We start from the raw sequence: 19,194 nt of genomic DNA on the forward strand, positions 1-19,194 counted from the left end.
ATTTCAGTAGTTTCTTTATATTTTAAGTTGGTGAATGCATGCTATTGGATGATATTTTACCTATATTGTTTTCCTAAATTTGAGCGAGTTGGAAAAAATTACTTTTGAAAATTAATACTTGAAGCTATCCAAAAATGGTGGTGGTTACAGGAAGAGTTTAAATGTTATTCTAATTAACAGCTATTTCATTTGTTTATTTTTTTCTCTGTGTTGTAGAAAAGCATCTGTTTTTCAATACAAAGAAATATGGGATTTAATTTAATCCATAAAATAGTTAACCAGGTCATTATGTACATATCAGTGATTGTAAGGCTTACTCAAAATCACTTTCATTATAGACGTGTTTATGTTCTTTAACTGTCAAAATTGCCATGTTCTTCTAATATAAATTGTTTGGAATCTAGATATAGTACTTTGGAATATGAATAATGTAGGACGAGCTTGCCCTCTAGTGGTTATAAAAATGCAATGTGCCTATATAAACCTACTCAATGGACTGAAAAAAGCAAAATCTTTCTCAAACAAGACACTTTAAATTAGCAAATAAAGCACCCTGGGAATGCTATTTTATTCATTATATGGATTAATATGTGTTCTGAAATACAGTTTCATATCCTAGCAGTAAACATTAAATTCTACATGACCAGAATTTAACAGATTTACTAGATGGAAGGCAGAAGGGGTTGAGACCCTAGTTTATAGACTAATATAAATATATCACTCTCCTTCCATTATCTTGATCAAATTATCCCCATCAAAAAATAAGGTTCTGAAAATTTTTATGACTGTCTGTAAACCTTGGAATCCATAACTCAGACAAAAAGTAAAATTTGTCAGCCATCTTATATTTCCAAATCACACATCCAAACCAAGTGTCCAGGTATAAATTGCCTCTGAAAATAGCCCCAAATACCCGCCCCCTCCCGATTCCCCGGGGATATCCTTGGAACCTGTGTAGTTTCCTAGTAGATGTCTCTAACTTTTCCATTATGTAGTAGTCCCAACTTTACAGGCTGTTATCCAAGAAACCTCTGGGAAAAGGCCTATTTCCTAAAGACACAGAAATCTGGTCTAATAACATATCTTCATAAAAGATAAACCCAGTCTCTCACTGTAACACAGTGGGATTTTCAAAACGTAAGCGATTTACAAACACAAATCTCAGTGAAAATAAATGGGTTTTCCCTCAGGTCACTTAAGTGCTTTTGAAAATTCCACCCTGAACCTACAGTATGCCCCTGCTTAACACAGACACCAACATAATCTCTAGAGTAGTAGTTACTAGACTCTTAATCAAGTTCTCTATAAGATTCAGACAAAATAGGCATTCTTGGAGAGAAGTCTAGCTTTGCACAATATAAAATATTCCTCGTACATCAATTAAACTTATTTGAACAAAGTTGTTCCTACAATCAATGGAGGAAGAAAAGATTTTTGGAACAGGAGACAAGTTTGATCCTTCTTACTGGGCTGGCAAAATGCTATGCCAGCAATGATTTCATACATTGAGTATCCACTATTATATAACCTATACATTCAGTCTCCAGCATCACTACTAATGGTATAATTTCATCTTTGAATGCCACCTTTTCTTTATCTTTTTAACATCGCACTAGAACCCCTGAGTTTGATCAGATACTGTAAATTCGGAAGCGTTAACATAATGCACTTGGACTCTAAGCTTTCCCTGTGTTTTTGTGCTTAAAGTAGTAGAAGAATACAGTACATTTAAAATGGTAGCTATAGCATTCCTTGTACTCTTTTTAAACTGTCAAGCTACAATTTCCAGATTGGTAGGCCTCAGATCAGCCCTCATGGTTTTGATTTGCAGAGTTGCATAAACACAAGCACTGCCTGTATGTTCCATTCTTGTGAGAACAAAAATCATGTGTATTTCTATAAGGTGTGTTCTCTGGTTTCTTCTCTACTCTGTTCTTGAGAGAAGCAGGGATAGTGAAATACCAATATGCCACCCTTGATCAGAAGAAAACAAAGAGGGGGTGGTGGTTTTGTTGTTGGCGGGTGCTTCAGCTAAGAAGTTGTGAAGCTGCTGTTTTAGGAGCAAATAAATATATATAATTTTTAAGTCTGGGAGTATTACTTTACTTTTCTTTTTAAAAAAGCTAAAACTTAGGTCTGTTAATCTTAAACATTCCATTTAAAATTGGGTACCAGATGGCAAGGAGAATGATGTTCAAATTCCTTAGGAAAAGTTAGGAATAAATCTTCTTTTAAAAGAAAAACAACAACATGGCCTATTCCTGTCACATCCAGTCTGTGTTGACTTGGCTGTTTTGAAAAAAATTAAGGCTTCCTTGGTAAAGAATACGGCATGCCAGTGATGGAGTGGCCTTGTTTTCTAAAAGGCATCCATCACAAAGTTTAAGTAAAGTCTTTTGTAGCAAATGTTTAGTAGAATCATAGAATATCAGGGTTTGAAGGGACCTCAGGAGGTCATCTGGTCCAACCCCCTGCTCAAAGCAGGACCGATCCCCAATTAAATCATCCCAGCCAGGGCTTTGTCAAGCCTGACCTTAAAAACTTCTAAGGAAGGAGATTCCACCACCTCCCTAGGTAACACATTCCAGTGTTTCACCACCCTCCTAGTGAAAAAGTTTTTCCTAATATCCAACCTAAATCTCCCCCACTGCAACTTGAGACCATTACTCCTTGTTCTGTCATCTGCTACCACTGAGAACAGTCTAGAGCCATCCTCTTTGGAACCCCCTTTCAGGTAGTTGAAAGCAGCTATCAAATCCCCCCTCATTCTTCTCTTCCGTAGACTAAACATCCCCAGTTCCCTCAGCCTCTTCTCATAACTCATGTGTTCCAGTCCCCTAATCATTTTTGTTGCCCTCCGCTGGACTCTTTTCAATTTTTCCACATCCTTCTTGTAGTGTGGGGCCCAAAACTGGACACAGTACTCCAGATGAGGCCTCACCAGTGTCTAATAGAGGGGAACGATCACGTCCCTCGATCTGCTGGCAGTGCCCCTACTTATAAATCCCGAAATGCCATTGGCCTTTTTGCCAACAAGGGCACACTGTTGACTCATATCCAACTTCTCGTCCACTGTAACCCCTCAGTCCTTTTCTGCAGAACTGCTGCCTAGCCATTCGGTCCCTAGTCTGTAGTGGTGCATGGGATTCTTCCGTCCTAAGTGCAGGACTCTGCACTTGTACTTGTTGAATCTCAACAGATTTCTTTTGGCCCAATCCTCCAATTTGTCTAGGTCCCTCTGTATCCTATCCCTACCCTCCAGCATATGTACCTCTCCTCCCAGTTTAGTGTCATCTGCAAACTTGCTGAGGGTGTAATCCACACCATCCTCCAGATCATTTATGAAGATATTGAACAAAACCGGCCCGAGGACCGACCCTTGGGGCACTCCACTTGATACCGGCTGCCAACTAGACATGGAGCCATTGATCACTACCCGTTGAGCCCGACAATCTAGCCAACTTTCTATCCACCTTATAGTCCATTCATCCAGCCCATACTACTTTAACTTGCTGGCAAGAATACTGTGGGAGACAGTGTCAAAAGCTTTGCTAAAGTCAAGGAACAAGGAATGTCCACTGCTTTCCCTTCATCCACAGAACCAGTTATCTCGTCTTAGAAGGCAATTAGATTAGTCAGGCATGACTTGCCCTTGGTGAATCCATGCTGACTATTTCTGATCACTTTCCTCTCCTCTAAGTGCTTCAGAATGGATTCCTTGAGGACCTGCTCCATGATTTTTCCAGGGACTGAGGTGAGGCTGTAGTTCCCAGGATCCTCCTTCTTCCCTTTTTTAAAGATGGGCACTACATTAGCCTTTTTCCAGTCGTCCGGGGCTTCCCCTGATCGCCATGAGTTTTCAAAGATAATGGCCAATGGCTCTGCAATCACATCCGCCAACTCCTTTAGCACTCTCGGATGCAACGCATCCGGCCCCATGGACTTGTGCACATCCAGCTTTTCTAAATAGTCCCGAACCGCTTCTTTCTCCACAGCGGGCTGGTCACCTCCTCCCCATGCTGTGCTGCCCAGTGCAGTAGTCTGGGAGCTGACCTTGTTCGTGAAGACAGAGGCAAAAAAAGCATTGAGTACGTTAGCTTTTTTCACATCCTCTGTCACTAGGTTGCCTCCCTCATTCTGTCAGGGGCCCACACTTTCCTTGACTTTCTTCTTGTTGCTAACATACCTGAAGAAACCCTTCTTGTTACTCTTAACATCTCTTGCTAGATGCAACTCCAGGTGTGATTTGGCCTTCCTGATTTCACTCCTGCATGCCCGCGCAAATTGTTTTTAACTGCCTAATCCAAATTAGATGTTCGTCACCAATTTTAGCTCAAGACTGTGGCACATAGAGTATTATTAAGATGGCCATAGGAGTTATTCACCTACAAATGGCAGGATAGTCAGAGCTTTCTACAGTTTTGAGCTTAACTAATTTTCATATCAGAAGGCACAACCATTTTTTGTTAATGCAAAAGGCACGTGCTTTGAAATATATGTGCAGTCTAATGAGTAAACGTTCAGTTCCCACAACCAGGGCAAGGAACCACAATATTATTCTACCACTAAGGTCTTGGCAACATTGAAGAGTTAAGGGAACTCTCCCACTGTTGCTTTTAGGACAGGTGCAACCTTACCTGTGCAAGCAACAGTGGGAGCTCTAGGGTAAATTTTCAAAAGCGCCTGAAAGTCCCATTTTCAAATGTGGGTTAGGCACTTAGTAGTCAACCAAAAGTCAGTGGGACTAAGTGTAAGTCTCTTTTGAAAATGTGACTTACCCTCCTAGATCACTCCAGGCAGGGGCTTTTGAAAACTGTATACTCTAAAGGAGTGCATTTTCCTCTAAGCGCTATCACATTATTCAGATTGACATTAATGAAAGCTGCCTGCACAACAAGAGAATTTATCCATAAGTCTAATGCATTAATTATATCTCCTTTAAATTAGTCTAAAACAAAATTAGTTTTTGGCCCTTTAAATGTTTTGTAGAAGAAACTCCACAATCATGAAAAAAGGAGATACTGTTCTTATCCCCAAAATAATGTGAAAAGGGATATGTCATTGCTTTTACATTAACACATTCTATTCATTGTTGACTTCCACAAGGCATGGTTTTTTTGTGTTTAATCATTTACAGAATACCCAAAGGATAAGCAGTTCTCAGTCTACACAGCCTCTTGCTACCCCTGTGGTGTCTGTGACAACTCCAAGCTTGCCTCCACAGGGACTTGTGTATTCAGCCATGCCTACAGCCTACAACACTGGTAAGTGTCATTTTTTTCTTTTTAATTTACCATTTACCTGCTAAGTACAGCTAAGGCTTTCATGATTCTGAATTCCAGAAGGTTTACATGTTTAAGACACTTTATCTTACTTGAATATTTAATTTAAGTTAGGGCTCTTTCTTACTAGTTGAAAATTAGCCTTTAGTTTGTGAGAAGTGTTACTAATACGGAAACATACATCAGAAAGCAGGTTTTGGAAGAAACTTTGGTAGTTGGATGTCAGTTGTACATGATGGAACACAGCAAGAGACTGAAATGAAATGTGGTGTGTTTTCTATGTCAGTAGTGCCTGACCTGTTCAGTCTAAGGGCTGAAATATTATTTCCAAAACGTCAACAGGCAACAATCAATACTTTAGAGCATAGTGTCAATTCTGTTCAATTTCCTCTGCTCCTTTCAGGCCATGTACATGGACTAGAAACTACCTGATCATCTTGTGAGCCCAGATATCTACACTGCTATTAAGAAGCACCATGAGCCCCAGGGCTACAGTTTAGAGCCTTGAGGGCCACAGATTGGACACCCCTAGTCTGTAGTGTCTGGCCCATGTTGTATTACCTTTGATACTCATGGAGAAACTACATTGCACGTAGAATAAGTCTTATGTGGATCCAACTTAAAATAATCTAAGAGAGCTTTTAGTATTTTTAGGTCCCTTAGTTAAAACAAATAGAAGGGAAATAAAACCCTACTTTACTTAATCTCACTAGCTAAGATGTAGTGTGCAGTACTGAAGTTTGGTTGATTAGTCTAATTTCAAAACTTAATGAATTTTGAAATATGGAACATTGCTAATCTCTAGTTATTAATTGTCATGCAATACAAAGCTTTCATATTTTAAAACAAAACATCACCTCTAGTCTTTTTGCTTGCAGAGAGAGTCCTTTATATAACCCGGTTGCTAGAGTGGCTTGTCAGTGGGAGGAGGAGAAAAAGAGGAATTTTCTAACAGATTTGAGAGGCTACTGAGGCTTCTATAGCTTGGGCAGGTTCTTCCCTCTGTCCTGTGGACCCACTGAGGTCTTCTGTAGGGGAAATTCCCCATTGGCCTCCTGACATTCCTACAGACCTCCTGATGTCTATACAAAGGTAGCCACTCGCTAGCAGACTTTAGGAGATGTCCTGGGGATGGGGAAAGAGAGTCAGAGAGAGCAGGGAACTCATCAGGAAGAAATCAGGGGACGTTTCCCCTTTCTTGTGGACCTACTGAGACCTTCAAGAAGGGAGAACCGCTCAGAGAGCCTTAGGAAGTTCATCACACCCATCACATGCCTTAAGTGGTGTATTGAATGCATCCACCTAATTTCCAAACCACAGGTTGATCAGGGGCCATCTCATCCTAACTGCCTCCTGAGCCTTAGAAGACTTATCCACGGACACCCTTAGCACTGTTCCTGGTTAGCCAACCTGAGGATCGCTGGGGCACGTAATTATCTCTGAGCCTCAGAATTCTAGTTGGATTTTAACCTCTGACCCACCGGTAGGCCTACTAGTCCCTAGAAATCCAGTTAATTAATTTATTACTTACATTATAACATCCAGATACCTCAGTTAAGATTAAAATCCCATTGTATTGGCTACTGTACAAATAAGAGGCAGACGCTCTTGTATTTATTTAATGTAATGAATGGGCCTATGTAGTCAGACTATTGATATAAGACTTTCACTGTATGACTCTAAACAGTTGAACGTGATTTGGGGTTTGTGAATACAGAGAGCTCAGTTTGCTTTGTCACCCTGGCAAATGCACTGTAAAATTCATGCCAAAGTCTAAGCCGTTAATTGAAGTAAAGAACAGAAAAAGAATAACCCAAAGCAAAGCATGAAAAGTTTTAAAGTAAAAAAAAAAAAATTGAACTACTGTTTAAATAAGACAGTCTTTTTTTAGAGAGTGGTTATTAGTACCTTGTTTTATTAAACAGTTCTTGGGAGAAAGGAAAGATTAGTTTTGTTGCCAGACCTGTACGTTAGCTGTTGGAGTCTTTATAGACAGGCAAAAGAGGGAGGAAAGAATGAGAGCAATAAAAAAAGGGGGGGGGCAGGAGGGAGGGAAATACAACTTTTTATTGAGCGTGTGTGTGTGTGTGTGTGTGTGTGTGCATTGATCAATCACAAATGGCACTCTGGGCAGGTGGAATGGCTGCAAGAAGTGCATTTCTGAGCTCTGAATTCTGTCCCCGAACTGGGATTCCATCTGGCTAGTTTTAGCTGGTCCCTTCCTTTCCACCAACCCTTCTCAGTCTGGACAGGACTGGGCAGGCTGCCTTATCCCATTGTGTTGGTGCTGATGATCTTAGAATTGTGTCAGAAGCCAAGAGAATGGTAGGACAGGAGGAAGATAGTTGGGGGAACAGAAAGCAGTGTACAAGGAAAGGGAAAGGTAGAATAGGGGTCTTGTATGTATTAATCTGGGATTTATGCTACTCCAGCATAGATGATCCAGTGTCCTAACTAGTGGTTTGAGGTCTGGAGATCTCTTAGTTCCCTTGAGGTTTACGAATAAAGGATGGAACTTCTGGAGCAAAGCAAAGGCCTTTCAGCCTTTCCTAAGGAAACCCTTGGGAATCCATGTTCCCCAAATCCGTGTTTTAAAAGAGTCCCAAAAGGTGTCATGGTTGGAATAGGTCATTCCTTTATTATTACTCTTCCGACTAAGTCTAAATTTTGACACAGTTTTGGCCATTGTTTTTTTGGTTTTTAAATCCCCTTGTTTGCAAATTACAACTTCAGCACAGTCCTTGAGTTGTGTTAGTAGCCCGCTTCTGTCTATATAAATGCAGCTGTTGTCTTTTTTTCCACAGCCTTTTTCTGTTAACATAGTTGTTGCTCAGGGTTCATACAGATGAAACAACAAAACAATCCCTGCTTTGAAGTGCTTAGTTTGTTTTGGCTCACTCAGGAGTTGTAACTTGAAAGTGACTCTGTTTTTGTTAATATTAGTAGTAGTACATATTTATATTATGGCAGTGTCTTAAAGGTTCTAAGCACTGTACAAACAGAGAGAGACAATCCCTGCCCTGAAGGCCTTAACAATTTGAAGATATATACAAAGAATAGAGGATGGGGATGAAACATACAGTCAAATGAGTATGGTAAAGAATTGGAACTGCTTTGTTTGATATATCTCTTGTGTTATGTGGCTTGTTGTAGTAATATAATCTTAACTCTGAATTTTCTGGTTTTGTAATGTTGCTAACGTGCATATATTTGAAAAGTAGTATGCAGTCAAACCAATATCATCATGTGCTTACAACCTGAACTTCACCTTAGTTTTCTTGTGTGGGATATATAACTGTTTGATGTGAAATGGGTATAATATTTCTGAGGGGAAGAAAAAGATGGTTATCTGATAGATGTGGTACTTGTACCATCTGTAACTTATTTCTAACTGGAATATTTTGTTCTTAAACCTTAAACTGGTATAATCTTGCTGGATGTGAATGTTGCATGCGGATAGTATCTCAAGCTATCAGTTCCTCAGAAGATCAGTTAGAGACATATGGTAGCCACACTTGAACAGAGCAAACGTATCTCACAAATACAGAAATTCTATTCTTGTCCTCTGTGACAATTGCTACAAAAAGACCTAAGCTTTCAAGGAACCTCATGTTCTATAGTAAAACTTCCTGATACATTCTCTGTATCAGCATAGCTTTTCCATATCACATCAGACCATTGGTTTATAAAACTAGGCTTCCTGCCTTTAGCAATAGCAGATATCTGACTGTTTAGGCACGGTAAATAAAATCACAGTGCATCTACCTAAATGTTCAGTTATATACATGGTGGAGGGAACAGAGTTCTTTTCTGACCCTTGTCCTAAATCACCTTATGACTGAAGCATAAGGTGTTACTATCCATTATCATAAATATTGTTTCTTTGTAATTTCAGTTTATTTTCCTACAAGCATTCATCCCAGACTCTGATGTTAAAGGAATCCCTCTGGGGATCCATGATGCAGAGCAGCACACCCATCTCAGACATTTGCTTTTAGTCCAGTCACAGCTTGTTAGAGGTCTAACTTCTTTGAGTTTTATTGAGTGCAAATATATCTTGCTGACTGGAGATTGACTTCAATGGATAAGAGGAATAAAGCTGTCAAAAAAAAGAGATCCTCTTTACCCTTGTAAGAGGACTCTGGATTTATCAGTATGTGAAAGATGCTCCAGAAATTGACAGTCTTAGCAATGCATACAGATTTCAGTGCTAATGAAGCGCCTTGCAGAGTCATTGTGATGAAAAACTGGCAATTAAGAAAAAAGAAAAGCACAAATAGCTGTTTAGTTTGTTCAGCTACCAAACTATCTTCTCCTGTACCTCATAGAAGGATCTCTTCACAACAGTCTCCCTGGCTCTGCATGTTGAGAGTTGGCATTGAAGTGAATCACAGCTTGAGCAAACCTCCTTTTATACAGCAGGGCTAGGGTTATGACCTTTTTAAAGGTGTTTAAAAAATGTAATCCAACTAGGGATATGCTTCTTTGTAAACCAACAGAAGGGCCCTGTTTCTGAGACCTTAAAACCACAGGCCTAATGTCATGGCTATACAGAAATGCCCCCTCAGAAGGCTACAGCTTAAAATCTTGAGAAGAGGTGTATCCCCCTCCCCTTCCAAGCTCATCAGCTGCATTGAGATCCTGTTGGTCGGTCAGTATGCCTTCATCTCTGGTAACTCCCCAACCAGCACTAGGCTTTCACTACAGTAATGTAGGGCATGCTGTGTTTAAGATTTCTACTGTGTGAGACACTGAAACTCTTGACTCATGTAGCACATTATTCTTCACCTAGCAGTACCTCTGAGCATGTACAATTTGCATCAATTCCAGTGCAACAGACTGGAAATCTAACACAAGATTAATATAAATATGAATTCTTTTAAATCAGGAAGTACTTGAAGATTGTCAGTGCACATTTTTCTAGAATCCAGACGCTGCTTTCAGATTTGGACCTCTTGCATTTAGTGATGCTTCTGGGTGTGAAGGAAAAAGTTGTTGAGAAAGAAGTTTCAGAGGTCTGAAGAGATTTGTAATGTCCTTTGGGGACATGGATGGGACAGAAGGTGATGGCTCTCCTCCTTACCTTTTAGATACAGGATGGAGTTAAACCTGTTTCTTTCTCTGAAGAGACATAGGGACAGAGGGTCATATTCACAGTGTGTTCCACAGTTTATGCAGCTGGACAATCCTTAAAAATTGGTGTCTTCACAATTCAGCCCCTAAGATCATGGCTGCAGATCAAGTCTAACTTCCGGCTACAGACAGAACTTAGAAATCAGTCTGTCTGCAAAAGAGCTATTTCTAGTTAGTTATCTTGGATTTCTTGTTACTTTTGTTGAGCAGTATTATACCTTGAGAGTATGTCCAGACTCATACAGTTGGAACTTTGGCAGCAATGGTAGCTGAAATTTCACAATGCCTCAGAAGATGAGATTTTTCAAAGCTACAGCATGGAATACCTCCATATTTCACAGAACATTAATGTAACAATAGTATCGTGGAAGATAGCTATTACATGTTTAAATCTGTATCTCATTTTGTCCAATATAGGACCCACAATAATAAAATCCAACCTTCTTTTCCTTTATCTGTATGTAAATAGCAATCTAATACCCCACTGAAGGGAACAGTATAAGGACCTGCACAGACAAGCATACTCTTTCACCACCAGTTGGGTATTAATCATATATAGCTATAAATCCAATACAGAATGTCTCTAGAATTTACCATCAGAAAAGTACTACTTCTAAGCTTTTCTGAATGTCGTCATGTTTGTAGATGACAACGTTTGGGAGTACTTTTACTCTATAAGGGATACTCAGGCCTGGATTTAAAAGAGACAAATTGTATTATGAGTAAAAAGAAAAGGAGTACTTGTGGCACCTTAGAGACTAACCAGTTTATTTGAGCATGAGCTTTCGTGAGCTACAGCTCACTTCATCAGATATGTATCTGATGAAGTGAGCTGTAGCTCACGAAAGCTCATGCTCAAATAAACTGGTTAGTCTCTAAGGTGCCACAAGTACTCCTTTTCTTTTTGCGAATACAGACTAACACGGCTGTTACTCTGAAACCTGTATTATGAGTGTGTGATTTACACTGTATATGCCTTGGAAGATGTATCAGCTGTTGCACTCTGAAGGGACAAGTTCCTGACAGAATGTTAATGCAGGCTCTAGAGTAAAAATCCGTAGTCCACTTGATCTACAAATCATAGTAACAGGGCTAGCTGCTCCTCTGACCCATTTTCTGGCCTTTCTGAGTGCACCCCTTAGGTAGGAGGTCTTGTGCCTTTAACTCCCTAGGGTGGAGTCACATGATTCTCCCACTTTTAGAGCACGTCCTGGGCTATAGCATGCAGTGGATCAACTTTTTACACCCAAACAGGTCTGACTGGGTTCGGGTACCTACAGAAGCTGTGACTAGCACTGAATACTGTGACCCTTAACAGTAGGAACTAAGCCTAATAAGAGAAAAGGGTTTTAAAACAATAAAAAGTCTACATGCATGTCTGTCTAACCATCTTCATGGGGAGGGACCCCAATAAGTCTAATTTCCCCCAATCTCTGGACCATGGGTTCACCTTCGTTCTCATTCTCTGGTTGGGGGACTTAGCAGGGATCGGGAGTAGCAACTAAAATCAATAGCCCTTGGTGTTTGGTGAGAGGCTGTTATCTGGGCTATTGTCTACATGCATGCTATTGTATGCATGTAGACAGACTCTTATTGAATTAATTCAGTACATGCATACAACAATCAGGCAAACAGAACCTACAGTATTCATAAATTATTACAGAGCAACTCCAAATCAGTCACACTAGACTCTGTAGTCCTAGAAAATATCTCATGAGAAATTGAACTATAGATAGTAACTGACTGTCATTTCAGACAGGTGTAAATGTATAAATCTGATTTGTAAGTCTCCAAAAAGATCCTGCTTAAGTAAATTGTTAGTTAATCTCTGGTGGCAATGCAAAGTAACTTTTTTCTTCCTGGCATTTTGTCTCATTCACAAGGGACCAGAAATTATATTAAAGAAGTTGTATTGCAAAGTGATTAAGAGCAGAGAAACGTTTTCAGCTTTCTCTTTTAAAACCTGAAAGGAAAGCATAAGTGATAATGATGAACTGAAAATAACTTCCTGTGTGTGAATGAGCAGTGAGAACTATCTAAGCATCATATCCTGGCAAAAAAAAAAATCCAATAATTGAATTGTTGATTACAACTGTACAGTGTTCCTCTCAATCAGCATATCAAAACTATATCCAAGTGCATGACACATTCTTGCTATATATAAAAAGAATACTTTAGTTTTTAGGCTCTGACTAAGTCATCAGTTATATACCACATGAATATAAGAATGAAACTGAATTATGGTGGAAAAAGAGTTTGATCGGTTATAGACTGTCAGTGATGCTTTTAGAGCTTTAAATATGTCTTGCAAATATTTCCTTATGCCATAGGAGATGAATGTTGTGATTTGGGATTTTTTTTTTTTGGTTTTGTTTTTTGCTGAACTAATTTAAAAAAGAAAAAAAGGCTTTTACATCCTCATCATCACTATGATGATGGCAGGTGAGTACATTTTTTCCCTTAGATGGTACATTTTCATAGCAGTTTGTAAAGTAGCTATAGTTACAGGATTTGATTATTTTCTGGACCAGCATCCACTTGACCCAGGAGAAGTGGACAGGCCCCCAGAAAGATAGTACTAGGTTCCCTGATGATCTGTTTTGCACAACTCCTGCTCCAGTATAGGTTAGAGCATCATAAAGACTGCTCTGACTTATGCTAGCATGCATTGATCTTCAGGAGACACTTTACCAGTTTAGCATTGCTAGAACACAGTAGTGATCCAGCCATGCCCCCACAGCCGTGGCAGAAGACAATGTGGCACAGGAGCTGGTTATACCAGTTGGGATGTCGCTTCTCTTGGACGAATTTTCAGATGGTCATATACTGAGCAGAGTAGAGGGGCTGGATCGGAGGAAAGAATCTGGCTCTCCTACTGTGTCAAGGGTTGAACCCAAGATGGGTTTTCTCTTATGCCAGATTTATTATATTAAATTATTTCAGTTGGTTTAGTGGCCTGTCTTAATGCCCACTTTTTTATTTTATTTTGAAGTTCCCGGACAGAGCAAAATATTCAGAAATGTACACGATAAAACCAGCACAGTAATGAACATTTTCTTTTATATGCACAGGAGAAGACCTGCTGGATGAAGTACATGTATTGTCATATTTATTGGTGTAAATGAACCCAAATCAAGCAATAGCAACTAGGAGTTGGAAGCAGGGTTGAGAAGAGAGAGCATTCTGAGGCCATGATCCTGCAAAGGGATCTGCGCGAGCAGACCTTTATGATGTCAGTGGGAGTCCACACAAGTGAAAGGGTCTGCCCTTTTGGATTCTTTTGCATAGTCCGCCTGTAGCTGATTTGAACAGGAAGCTAAAACTTTGATTCTTATAACTGAACACAGTATAAACTATTTTTCTTGCTTCTTTTTCAGATTACTCCTTGACTAGTGCAGACCTGTCTGCCCTGCAGGGCTTTAACTCCCCAGGAATGCTGTCTTTAGGACAGGTATCTGCCTGGCAACAGCACCATCTAGGGCAAGCAGCCCTCAGCTCTCTTGTGTAAGTGGATCTGTAATGTTAATTTACCACACCCGACTGGGAACATCTGCTACTTTGATTATAAATGAATAATCCTGCATTTGACACTGTTCAATAGGACTCTACTTTAATTTCTCCTTCAATGCACATGTATGTGGATTCTTCACATGTTTGCCAGTCAGCTCACTGGTTGTGAAATTACTGTCGTTATTTAAAAAAAAAAAAATAGGGGGGAGAGGGGAGGACAGGGGACTTGCCTTACAATTTGTCTGTTGAGTATGTAGCACACTATTGGTTCTGTGTAAGTAATAATGCTGACAAACATCACCACTCTGCAGACATTTCCAAAAAGATACCTACCTGAAAGCTTGACACAGATTTCAAAAAATTAAACATTTCTATTTGTCTTAATTCCTTTAAAAACAAGTAAAATATGTAATAACAAACCACAGAGTAGTTGGATACTCAGGTTCCCCGGAAGAACACAGCACTAATGGAACAATTGTATCTAAAACTGTATCCATTTCTTGCTGATAAAACCCACTTTAATCTAATTGGTTATGCTTCTTCTGGGGCTTACTGAACAATAAGGTATGTAATAAATACCAGCACTCTGTGAACTAGTTCGGGATGTTGGGACACCTTTAATTCACAATTTTCAGCTTTGAGTCTTACACTAAGCATTCAACAAATGTTTTTTTATTTCTGAATTTAGCTTGGATTCAGTTTGAGTATGGGCTACAAGATTTCACAATGCTTAATATTTAAATATAAATATGGATTGTAACTTTTTTTTGATTTCCCCAGTGCTGGAGGCCAGTTATCTCAGGGTTCAAATTTATCCATTAATACCAACCAAAACATCAATATAAAGTCCGAACCAATTTCACCTCCACGGGACCGTGTGACTTCATCTGGGTTCCCTCCGCAGCAGCAGCAGCAGCAATCGCGGCAGGAAATGGGTCGTTCCCCTGTTGACAGTCTCAGTAGTTCCAGCAGTTCTTATGATGGCAGTGATCGGGAGGACCCAAGAAGTGATTTCCATTCACCTGTTGGGTTGGGAAGACCACCAAATACAGAAGATAGAGAGAGCCCATCAGTGAAACGAATGAGAGTGGACACATGGGCGACATAAACTTTCAGCATTGCCACTTCTATTTTGTGTTATCACAGTGAACTGTCCTGACATATCTAAATATATAAATAAGGACATGAAATAAATATATTTATATGTATATACATACATGCATATATATATCTTCACATATGTATATATATGTGTGAGTGTATGTAGCATACACAAAATCATCAGGCACTTACTACATACTCCTTGTATAGCAGCAGATGTCCCATGGTAAAAATATAACAAAACAATCCTATAGGTATTGGTCTAGTCTGGCACTTACCTGGACATGCTGTTTTAATAATAGAACCTGTTCTGCAAAGAAACATTGTACCAGTCTATAATCCTTCCACTGTAGATTGCAGAAACCAAGAGGGCTCCCCTGTAGTAATGTCCCCATGTGTGGCTACTTGTAGTTAAGAAACAATGCTTTGTAGCAGCAGAGCAGTAGAAAAGCAGGAAAAAGAAAGCAATACTGTACATAAAATGTCCTTTATATTACCCAACCTGGCATGGGTCTCTGTTGCAGAGGGTGCATGGCGAAGGGCTGCAGGTATAAAAACCTGTTTTGCACGTGCAAAAAAAATGTATTGGGTCAAAGAAGTGATTCTTAATTAAAAAAAAAAAAAAGTGAAAGAGAGAAGACCGAGAGAACTCGCATGAAATATTCAGAAAATAGCCTAGACAATAGAGCATTAACAAAGTAAAATTAATATATTAAGTTATAATTGGAATATGTTTGAAAAGTTTCTTTTTACGTTCTATCTTTGAAAAATATAGAAAGAAACGGATTTAGCTCATGTATATTTTATATTAAAGAAAACAATACCCTTATGAATTGAAGACTATATATAAAAGTTATATACAGTACTTTTGGACACATTCTGCTACCAATTATTTATATAAGCCAAAGCTGTATGATGTAGCTTTTTGTAGAGTATAGTTTTATCTTGTTATTTTGACTTTCTAGTTTTTTGCTTTCAGAAGAGGAAAAAACAAACTTGCAGGCAGAACGTTGGGGGAAAAATAAGCCATGAACACTTATTATTCTATATGTAAATTAAAATTTGAGCCAAACTCTTTGTGTATATAGCATCTTAAATATATCACCTTTGGTGTAAGTACCTATGTATTGTACGTTCACCAGATTAAAAAGTATATTTTTGTGGATTGACGCCAACTTGAAAAAAGGCGAGGTCCTTATTAAGTAGAGTATTCACTGTTTAATATTTACTATTTTGTTAAATATACTGTACTTTCTTTGGATTTTAATTATTATTAATATTATTATCCAGATTTTTCAGAGGATGTATAAAGGGGTTGTCCCCTTCACTGGTGGTGAATGTGTGCCGTTAAAATGTAATCTCTGTGCTGTATGGTTAAGCTTCATTATACATTTTATATATATGTATATAAATAGCAAAGTGGCAAAAAAAAAAACCAACAAAAATCCGGTGTTAAGTTCATCCCACATAAATATTAAATATCTGTTACAACACATTTTAAGGCATTATTTTAAAACTGCCTCTTGTGAGAAAATATTCAGTGGAAAAACTTGACCTAATTACTTATGTTAGGGAAATAAGTATCAGATGAGCACAAAAGGTTTTGTAAGTGGTAAGAGGTTTGGGACAAAACATTTGCTTTGGAAAGAAATCCTCTCATGTCTCCTTCTTCTAACATTCAAAAAAATTGAGCAAGAAATCCAATGCCCAACATGCTATGTATCTAAAGTTCTGATCCTGCAGTTCTTTCTCATGCATTAGTGAGCCTACTTACAAGAGTAAGGGTTTGCCAGATCTGGCTCCAATACAGCAGCAAATTCTCACATCATTCAGGGATGTAAGGAGTACCATAATCTCTGCTTTAAACCTGACATTGCTGTTGCTAATCTATTGAAGTTTGGCACAGCTTTACTTAAATCTGGATCTGTACAGAGTAAGTCTCTAAGGGGGGGTTTGAGTTAAAACTCTGTGTGCTTTCAAATTCCTGCTACTTCTCTTGTCGTCCTGTGCATGCAATATTATTATATTCCCTCCTCACTACAAACAAAATAAAATGTAGACTTTTAAGAAACATAAATCTAACTACTAGCCACTCTAATTTTGGGAAAAATTGAAGTTGTTTTATGTGTTACACAAAACTCTTCAAAGTTAATTTCATATATTTATTAAAACAGTTTTTTCTTGGGGATTCAACACTTTTAAAGCAAATTTTCTAGTAAAGTCCCTCAGTTGATGCTATAATTTAAAAAATGTGAGAGGTAGAAATGAAAATCCAGTGTATACAGCCATCTCCTTGACATCTGCTTGTACACGGAATGATCCAAGAACAAATGTACTACAGGTGGATTTCAAGACTAGATCTGTTGTGTTGTCAGTGTAACTTTTAAAATTACAGAATTTTTAAAAACATTTGGGGCAAACTTTGACTTACTTTCAAATTAATCTACATTTAGTAAATTGAAACTAGAGTAGTCACTGCAACAGAAGAGCCTATAGAGGATTCCAATTTTCAAATGAAAACTGCATTTCCAAAGTATTTCAGTTCACTTACCGTTTCACAGAACCTTTAATGCTTTGAAAAGTTATGTGATTTTTTTTGTTATTTATGCACGTATATGAACTTTGCTGTACATTTGAGTGGGAGTTCTGCATTCACATTTACTGTCTATTTTCTTGTGTGCCTTACGAGATGGCTTTGCTGACTGTATGTCAATAGTCTTTATTTCTATGCAGGTTTGTAAGCAGTACTATTACTGTTTTCTAAAACAATGTTACATAAGGTTTGGAGTTTGTATTTAAATCACACCAACTGACTGATGTAAAACTTGTGCAATTCTTAGGAATTGAGGATCAGACTGTTAACCTGTTGCCCATAGCCCTGTAATGGACTCCGCTAAATAAGCCTTTGCAACAACATCCCATCTATGTGTGGAAGAACTCCACGCCATGAAAATCATAGGGGAACTCTGAAATTTAATAACACTAATCGTGTACGTTTGGAACATACTTTTTTTTAGGAGATGTAAAAGTGTTTTGTAGAAGAAAGGACACAGCACAGGAGAATATTTCAGCAATTAAAATATCAATAGAGCATTTTTTATTAAGTACATTTAATAAATGCAGTTCAAGGTAGGGTTGCAGATAGATCAAATCTAGTGTGAACCTACTTGGCTGGTATTGATTAACGAGAGTTGTACCTGCTAAAATGACAAATCATCTTTGAGCTCTAACTAACTAGCTCTAATATTTAAAAAAAAATAAATCAGGTTGGTTGGAGAAAAATGCTTTAGCATTTCCTTTTATTGTAAAGGACACTAATGCATCAAAACCTTTTCTGAATTATTATGCGCACAAGAAATATATAGTAAATAAGGAACATAATAACTCCTAGCAGTTGAATGTGGGAAGAAGTTAAATTAGAATGTGAAAGAAAGACTTATAAATGTAAACAGTTACTTCTTAGTAGAAACTTTCTTCACTTTGCTGTGCAAGAGAACACTGCTTTGCTATATTTAAAATGGCTTTTTTAAAAGAGATTTATGTATTTGGTAAATGTTTGTAGTCAACAGTTCACACAAGAAGCTGTTCCCGGTTTAATGATGATAAGCCGTTTGGCGGCACAAGCTGGACTTTGTTGCCATCCTTGAGATGAATCTTTTAAGAAAAAAAAATAAGTTAATCTCAATTTTTCCCTGAATGTGTTGTTTTTCTTCATTATACAATAAATATTCTAGTGAACTTTTTATCAAATGGTTAAGAAAATGCTAGAAGTTGTTGTAAAATATTTGTATCCTGCATTCACTAAAGTAAAAATACTGGCTTTTACTGTGTACTCCAGGCTCTGTCGTATTTGCAGAGTACAGTGCTTATATCATGCAATTTCTCCTTCTCCCTGGTGCCTGAACGAATACTTCCACCTTGAGTCTAAAGAGCATCTGTTAATAGAATCGTGGACCCATTTTCACCCGGATGGATTGTTTTTAAACTGATAAAATTATATTCATTCATATATTTTTCTCATTGCAACCAGAATGAAGAGTAGTTCTGACATAAATCCATATAATAAAAGAAATATGGTAAAATATGAATAACACTTTATGAATAGACAAATACAAAAATTGGTGTAAATGAAATTTTCATAATTTACATAACTCCTTTGTAATGTTGA

General features: G+C 38.2%; 1 protein-coding gene across 8 annotated transcripts in view; it reads left to right on the forward strand.

Annotated features, from left to right (window-relative positions):
* The window catches only part of MEF2A (myocyte enhancer factor 2A), a 163,339-nt gene extending 144,481 nt beyond the window's left edge, over window positions 1-18,858 (forward strand). For all 8 annotated transcript variants that reach the window (XM_077827397.1, XM_077827396.1, XM_077827401.1 and 5 more), the window contains 3 exons: window positions 5,138-5,264; window positions 13,793-13,919; window positions 14,706-18,858. In XM_077827397.1, the coding sequence (XP_077683523.1) occupies window positions 5,138-5,264; window positions 13,793-13,919; window positions 14,706-15,033 (582 nt within the window). In that variant the 3' untranslated portion in view covers window positions 15,034-18,858. The remainder of the gene's footprint in view (window positions 1-5,137; window positions 5,265-13,792; window positions 13,920-14,705) is intronic.
* Window positions 18,859-19,194: the final 336 nt, after the last annotated feature.

The sequence above is a fragment of the Eretmochelys imbricata genome, chromosome 10 (assembly GCF_965152235.1).
Source record: "Eretmochelys imbricata isolate rEreImb1 chromosome 10, rEreImb1.hap1, whole genome shotgun sequence".
In the NCBI taxonomy this organism is placed as follows: Eukaryota; Metazoa; Chordata; order Testudines; family Cheloniidae; genus Eretmochelys; species Eretmochelys imbricata.